The sequence below is a fragment of the Medicago sativa genome, chromosome 3 (genome assembly GCF_051527215.1).
Source record: "Medicago sativa cultivar Bolivia chromosome 3, Bolivia_mono, whole genome shotgun sequence".
NCBI lineage: Eukaryota > Viridiplantae > Streptophyta > Magnoliopsida > Fabales > Fabaceae > Medicago > Medicago sativa.
In genome coordinates, this window is record NC_140751.1 from 7,435,790 (window position 1) to 7,444,437 (window position 8,648).

General features: G+C 32.6%; 1 protein-coding gene across 1 annotated transcript; it reads left to right on the top strand.

The window, feature by feature from the left end:
• Window positions 1-309: 309 nt before the first annotated feature.
• Window positions 310-1,766, top strand: LOC146935340 (F-box/kelch-repeat protein At3g23880-like). The gene is made up of 3 exons (XM_085749034.1): window positions 310-1,372; window positions 1,438-1,461; window positions 1,600-1,766. Exons 1-3 carry the CDS (start codon window positions 310-312, stop codon window positions 1,764-1,766), a joined length of 1,254 nt encoding a protein of 417 aa, XP_085605160.1.
• Window positions 1,767-8,648: the final 6,882 nt, after the last annotated feature.

The window sequence follows — 8,648 nt, forward strand, 5'->3', positions numbered from 1 at the left end:
TACTCATTTGTTTACAATGACATCCACTTTTAATCTTTTATATGGATAGGACTTTGGAACTCCTTCTCAAACCCATTTAATGCCTTAACCCTTTAATCATTGGATTGCATCTTATGAAACAGAAAGATGATTTAATGTGTGTTTGATTTATGATTAATAATTTACTCAATTACTAAATATCACATTAGACCCGTGCGGCGCACGGGTCGATGGTCTAGTAAAATCTAAATCTTTAGCCATATTAATTTTGCGATCAAAACCCTATTTTCTAGAAAAAGGGAGACTACAGCGCTGCACTGACAGTCAGAGATGGCTTCGTCTCTGCCCACACTCCCATTCGACCTAACATCACCGCCACCTTCACTCTCTTTCGGCAGTTCACTACACGCGCCACCTCTGCCCACCCTTCCATTCGACCTTATGACAGAAATCCTTTGTTTCCTACCAGTGAAGTTCCTCCTCCGGTTTCGATGTGTCTGCAAATCCTGGAATTCTCTCATCATTGATCCCATATTCGCCAAGCAGCACTTCCGCAAGACAACTGCTCGTCGTGTTTACTTCGTAAGCTACTGCGGATCCCCAGGCGGATACAGTTTTATATCTTACCCTTGCAACTTGCTTTTCACAAAAATAACCACTAGACAAGAACGGTTTAGCTATTCTTCAAACAATATTGTTGGATATCGTGATCGAATCAATCCATATGGATATTATCATGATGAAATCACTCCATATGGATTTGCTGGCTCCTGCAATGGTATCCTTTGTATTGCAGACAACAATGATAAAGGCTTAGTTGTATTGTTGAACCCTTTCATTAGAAAATTCAAGGAATTGCCCCTTCTTGAAAAACCACAAAATGCAAGAATAATGAGTAAAATTAAGATGACGTTTGGCTTTGGCTATGATTCTTGTACAGATATTTACAAGGTGGTTGCTGTTATGAGGTACAAGATGTGTGTCGGCTATGATTATTATACAGATAAATTTGATTATGTTTACAAAACTGAAGTGAAGATTCATACATTGGGTACCAATTGTTGGAAAAGCATTCAAGAATTTCCTTTTGGTGTTGTCCCTATTGGACAACCTGGAAAATTTGTGAGTGGCACGATTAATTGGTTGACCTCTATTGATCTTGAACAAAAAGGTCCACGCTTTATTGTTTCTTTTGATTTGGGGAAAGAGTCTTATCAAAAGGTTTTGCCTCCTAATTATGAAGGGGTAGATGTGTGTAACTTCTTAGCCTTGAGTGTGTTGAGGGATTGCTTATGCCTGACTTCTCGTGATGATAATTGGGTTGTAAAGGATGTTTGGATTATGAAGGAGTATGGAAATAGAGAATCGTGGACTAAATTGTTCAATGTTTCTTATAGGGGATATCCTAGAAAAAAGGGCAAAAAAAGGGCAACCCGGTGCACTGAAGCTCCCGCATACGCAGGGTCCGGGAAGGGGTCCCACCATTTGGTGTATTGTACGCAGCCTTACCCTGTTTTTACACAAGAGGCTGTTTCCAGGACTTGAACCCGTGACCTTACAGTCACATGACAACAACTTTACCAGTTGCGCCAAGGTTAAGGGGATATCCTAGAAATTATAATATATTTGGCGAGGCAATATATATTTTTGAAAATGATCAAGTGATGCTGAAGTTTACTGGGTCTTCAAAATTGAAGTGTATTGATCCTAAGAATGGTACTTTTCGCACTTTTCAATTTCAAAGCAACCCAGAAGTCTGCGTGGAGAGTTTAATATTACCTTGGTGAAAATGCTATGTGGATTTCGTGCTATGTCACTTGACCATGAGATTCAATGACAGCCTATACTACAATTTATGTTTAATATCACCTAATTTATGTTTAGGTTATTTATTTTATGCATGTTCCGTTTACTGATGATTACTTGGATCATTGTTAATTAATGGAATCTACAATTTGAATTTTTGCTGTTATTTTTGAAGATTTAGTAACTGATCTCTCTCCTATTCAGTCTCTCTCTCTTAGTAAAATGCATATTATCATCTTTAGATCTTTGAGTTTTGTATCATATTTCAAATTTCATCTATCAGTTTTTGATAAGTAGACAGTTTTAATGGAGTTAATGAGCAAACATAGACCTTAGCTTGCCACAACTACAGGTTTGTATGTGTATTGGTCATTGTGCTAAATGGAACTATTGGTCTTCATATGGATCCATGTTGGCATTACTATCTCTTCATAATTACTTTGATGTCTTAATATAATTTCGAAGAATAACAGTTGATTGATACTAAACACTGTCTAAACTAATTTCATACTCAATTTGGGAAAAGAGAAAAGAGAAACCAATTGGACATCATCATCAGTCATCATCGTCTTCTTTTCAGTCTCAAATTTATTCACTTAATCATCTCATTACATATTAAGCCTTCATGGCGAATGCAATATAGATAGTGACACACGTTTTAACATGAATACATGTTGTGATAATTCAAATGCTCATTTTCTACAATCTCATTTATCATTTCCCAATTTATTTTATAGTTTCTTGAATCTAAGTCTATATAAATTACAGGAAGTTATTGACTCTAGGGGTATACCTCTATTTTCTCATCACATTGCACTATATTATATCCAATTTGCTAATTTATTTGGAGTTTGTAACTAAAACTAAACATTTATTTCCTAAACTTTCTAGGTGGTTCATGTACATATCCTAGTAGTATAGGTTGATATCTTAGATCTTACAAAGATTAGTTGAATGATCTTCATATCAAGTTTATCTTTCTCAATTTTCCTATTTGTTAGTCTTACTTGTGTAAGGTTTTGAAAACATACCAGAAGAAGAGAGGGCAGTGACCCTATATGGGCTATGAGTTGTTAAACGCAAAGGAACATGAGGATATATAAGACATGGCAGGAACATATGATTCTTTAATAGCAATATGATTATTGGGACCCGTACCACTATAACCACTAACAGGGATAGTACTTCAAACTAAAAAATAACCATGAATATCCAAGGAAGGGAAAGGTTTTGAAATTGGACAAACAATTTTTTTAATGGTATCCTTCGATGAATTGACGGAATGTTCAATGAGTAGAGCAACATAACTCTTATTAATGGCATCCTTCGATGAATTGATGGAATATTCAATGAGTGGAGCAACCTGGCTCTTAGAGTCTACATCATTGACATATGCAACAAATACTATTAATTTAGACAACCTACCAGTGCACCTTGAAACAAACAACATGAAGGTGTAGATGCACCATCATTAGCTTCCTTACAAATTTAACTGGTTCACCTTTCTAAAAGTTGGTGCTTGTCCTATATGACCAGCAAGAGGTAGTCCAAATTCTAGGTGTTTAGTGTCAGTTGGTGATCCCATATTTGCAGTTTACCCACTATTACTTTCAAGAAACATCAATTAGGACAAACGAAATTGTGTAGTTGCTACATTCAAACACAATTAAGGCAATATTGCAACCCTTCTTTTCATTTTGCTAAAAAAGGTAAGGTTTGCTATATTGTATCTTGGATGCTTGATGTCATCATGAATTATAATGGTAGAATTGAACCAAGAGCTTGTAAAGAAACATCACAAGGATCAAGCTCAAGATAAAGAAGAAAGAGAGAAGTTTTTTTTTTTCTTTCTTATTTGTTAATGGTTGTCATTTTGTTCCGTGAATCTGGTATATATTACTTTCATGATTCAAATTTTGTTTTAGACTTGTTGATCGATCTTGTACACATTCTACTTTAACATTTTGTGCGTAGGTGTGCGATAAACATGGTGAGTGTGTATAGAAAATACATCAAATAAAAGCTTAGAGAATTGTATAGAAAAATTGAAAGCTTAGAGAAATGTATAGAAAAATTGAATGAAATTGCGGCTAATAGCAGTATGGATGTTGTTGAATGCCGAAGAGAGTGGGTGAGTAAGAGGAAGAGGAAGAAGCTGGAAGGGAGGAAGACTATGGAAGAAACATGAGCTTTTAATTTGGAATTTTGTTAATTCGTTTGTTTTTTCTTCGTATTTAGTCCCTCTTCTAATTTTTGTTTTTGGATTTGGTCCTTATAACCTTGTGACTTGTCATCTCGAACAACACATCAGCCAAACTTGTCACGTCAGACGTCACTGATTCACCATCCGTTATACACATGCGTTTTTATAACAGATGAAGACGATAAGGACTAGAATCAAAACGTTTAGAAATTTAAGTGTGTTTGACTTCAGCAGCTCACTTAGAGCTGTTAAATTGCCGCAGGCCCACCAGGCCGACCCACCGACCATCTATTTTAGTTTGGGAGGGACATCAAAAAAAGCACAAAAAATCGATCCTATATTTTTGCGTCAGCCCATCGAGCCTGTATTTTACGTGGATCTAGGCTGGGACACTTGACTTGCGGGCCGACCCATTAAAAACACTAATAAAATCAATTATTCAAGGGACTTAGCTCAAAAATTGTCTATCTTATATTTTATTTTGTTATCTATCTGAATTGTTAGACTAGTAATTATTCTATTATCTAAGACTATATATTTTATTGTTCTGAATGTTGCACTTTGAGAGTTGTGATCTCTCTACTTTGTCCTCGTGAGCTTAGCTCAGTTGCTATGGACAATGCATAAAATATGCAAGGTCTGAGGTTCAAACTCCGGCCACCACCACCAAAAAAAAAAAACTCGCTACTTTGGCATGGATGTTTTTAACTTATTTATCCCTTATGAATGTTTATTTAATAGATATTTTATATATCACTTAACTAAGTACTCCCTCCGTCCCGGATTAACTGAGCCATTTATTAAAAAAAGTGTCCCAAAATAACTGAGCCAATTTCAATTTTCAATACTACTTTCATCATTCCCAATTCAATATATTCCACTTTTTCTCCTTTATAACTCTAATTAATACTACTTTCATCATTCCCAATTCAATATATTCCACTTTCCCCTTTATTTATACATTTTTCTTAATAAATGTGAAATGAGCCAATGGCTCAATTAATTTGGGACAGAGGGAGTAATTAGGAAGACATGTGATTTATTTGATGAATAATAATTTATGTGATATTTTTTTATTAAAAAAATATGTGATTTGTAGCTTTATTGTTCATTGCATCTTATTTCTATAAAAAGAATACAGTTTAAAATACAGGCCGATCTAGTCCATTGGGTCGTGTAGCCCAACACTAATTAATCGTGTCGAACCACGCAAACCATTTGTATGATCCATTAGACTAAGATGGACTAGGTCGGGCCAACGCATTTGATAGCTCTAGGCTCATTAGAGTAAGAGCATACCTTAAGGTTCAATGAGTGTAAACATAGATAGTTATCATAGTAGTCAATCCCAGATAGCGACACATAATGGCCGACCCCAAAAGTGGGATAACGAGATGGGGTATTGTGGTATGAAAAATAGTAGTCGCCGATATTTGATCGTTTTTTGGACAAATTACGTGAATAATATTTTAAAGTATAAACAAATATAACCCTCAAATATAATGAAACATTCATAAATCAAACCAAAAAAAAACAAATGACAGAGGAACAAATAAAAAAAAAAAAATCATAAAACAAAATAAAACAGAGAAAGAAAAAACAGAGAAGCCATAAAAACAGAGGAATAAAAAAATATCCGAGGAAAAAAATAAAAGAACAGAGAAACCATCAAACAAAAGACATAAAAACAAATAAAGAAATAACTGCTCCGAGAAAAAAGCTTCTAACTCATTGAACATGTGTGGATCCTGAATCGTACGAAAAGGGAGTTTTGTGCAAAAAAATAAATCACATGTATGTCCTTAAATTTTCCTAATATGTAATACGACCAATTCCTTTTAATAATTTCTCTCATGAATTTTTTTCGGTTTATTTTGATTTGTGTTGGAAGATTTGTTGACCCAGTGGAATGATGGCTATTGTTCTGCTTCCTGTTTTCTCCTTGGATTTTAATGCTGCTTATTGATGGATGTGCATACTAGTAGATTGTCTTTTTGTTTCACTCTTTGTGCCTCTTGTTTTTATGAACTGCAAAGAAATCTAAATCTCCCTTGAATTTTTATGGTTTTTTTTTTTTTTTAAAAACATTTGAACATGGTTTCTGCCTTTTTTTCTAAAAAACATTTGAACATGGTTTCTGCAAGATTGTATTCAGCTCCCCTTACTGGTTTGATAGAATGTTAATTATTTTTGATTCCTTTACATTTTTTTCCATATTCCGGTGTTTAAAAAAACGATAAGTTGATGAGTTCTAGTCTTGTGAATTTATTGCTTCTTATTTCTTAATCGGTATCTGCTTTGGTTTTCTGTTTGGTATGCAATATATTGTCTCTAAATTATTGAAGATGTTGAGTGAAGGATTAACTTAGTTTTTTCTTGATGACTTACTTGTCTAGTAAAATAAAAATGACCTTCTTGTTCGAGTTTGGACAAGGATCGTAATCTGAATGTATTGAAAAGTTTGTATAAAAAGTTCTTAGACTTAATGGTGTGCCTTTTCAATTGAAACTAGTTGTCCTACTGTTTGAAGACCCATTGCATCAGTGAACACAAGTAGATGTTGGGATGCAGAAAAAACATGGTGAAGGATACATGAGTTTTTCTAAGATTGGAATCAAGACAGTCCTCAAAGTGTTGATGGAATATAACAAGAACGCTTTTGCTCATTTCTACTTGCTAGTCTTATATTCAACCCTGTTGTAAATTTTGAGTATATTTCAAAAGTTTCAAATATTTTATGTCCCATTTTTTAATTAAGAAACACAGAGAAATCATTTTTAATAGAAACTTATTATTATTATTATTATTATTATTATTATTATTATTATTATTATTATTATCATCATCATTATTAATATTTTATTTCATTAGACATGGTCCAATCCCTTTGGTCATATATATTGAATCAGTCTAAACATGTTTCATCTCTATCTCTATTATAAACATTTCCCCTATTTTATTTTGATAGTACACGTGTCATGTTTACACTATCAAATTCATTTAATGTTTCTTTATCATCCAATCAAAATGAATTATGACTCATCTATTTTTCAACAACCAATCAAAAAATAAATCATGACTCATTTGTTAATCAATATGTGATTTTTTTGCCTATTTAAGATGTTTATTTCTCATTGTTGCTTTGCACATCTTCCTCAAGCTCTATTCTAATATGTTTATTTCTCATTGTTGATTTGCACATCTTCCTCAAGCTCTATTCTAATTGTATTATTCTAATATTTATGCTTATGTCAAATGTAAATCAGGTGGTTGAAAAAGTATTCTCATCTCGAGAAATTCGTTTTCCCTTAGATGAAATAAAAGTTATTGAAGAAGACGACTTCCTCAAATTGATCATCTGAAAATCCATTGAAGGATTAAAAAAAAATTGGTAGAATACTCATTATGAATCTTGATCATTTCAAATTCAAATTTATGTCATATTGTGATTAATATGCATCTCTTATAATATAGGAATCAAGTTTTTATGCCTCCAATGTTTCAAGAACAAATTTCCTTCATGATAATCATGATTTAATATTTGTGGTTAATCCTAATATATGAACATTCCTTTTATATGATTCATGGTCCAATACCTATCCAAATAATTCACTATCTGTCAATACAATCCATAGTATATGGGTGAATATTTTTGAATAAATACAAGAATACAATACACAATATATGGGTGAAATTTTTTCTAAGTACTACTACATGTTTAATTTAGTCCTTATTCTTCTTATTCTGATTTTAATTTTCTTTTGTTACTTATTTATTGCTACAATTGATGGTATGAATGAAAATGTATTTGGATGATATGTAAAAGTTGAATGATGCGATGTATTTCAATTATACTGATGAAAAAGATGATTTATTTCGTACATTTCATGTTTGGAGGTAATTTTACTTCAAAAAAATAATATTTGAAGGTAATTTAAAAAAAAAAGGTCTTCTTTAACGTTATAGGATCATAAATACTTTTTAATTTTCAAAAAATAGAATATTTCTGTTTTTGATCTAGAGTAGATCAAAAAGGCATGGCTATCCTTACTCATTTTTGCACATCTTCCCCGAGATCCATTTTCAGTGGAACAATTCTTGGTTGGGAGCTTCTATGAAGAAGTCGGGCAATTGACTTCTTCGGTGCAGTCGTTTGAATGAACCAATCAGATTTCAAGTGATGACACATCAGATTACCTGCATAATGTTACAGTGTAGGTAGTCTACATTACCGTAAGTAGAAGGAAAATTTATTTCATGATCTTAATGGTTAGATTTACTTGATCTCTATGTTATTGTGGTATACCATCTACACATAATTTTTCTTCTATTACCAATTTTCTCTCCTCTTTATTTCTCTTTCTTTATTTATTCATATTCTCTCTCTTTCATATTTTTATTAAACTAGTGTAGTGACCCGTGCCAAGCACGGGAAATAAAAAAACTTTTGTTTTATCAAATGTATAGATTTTATATTATTTTATCTTAAAGTTATAAGTGGTTGTAATTTAAATTTGATATGGAAAAAAAATATCATATTAATTTTGTTTATTTTGTATACATTTTGAAATATCTAAACACTGCACATAACGATTAAAGTATTTGGAGTTATACTTATACTAATTATTTGTAGTTTAAGATGTTGATCAGTCTTAATCTC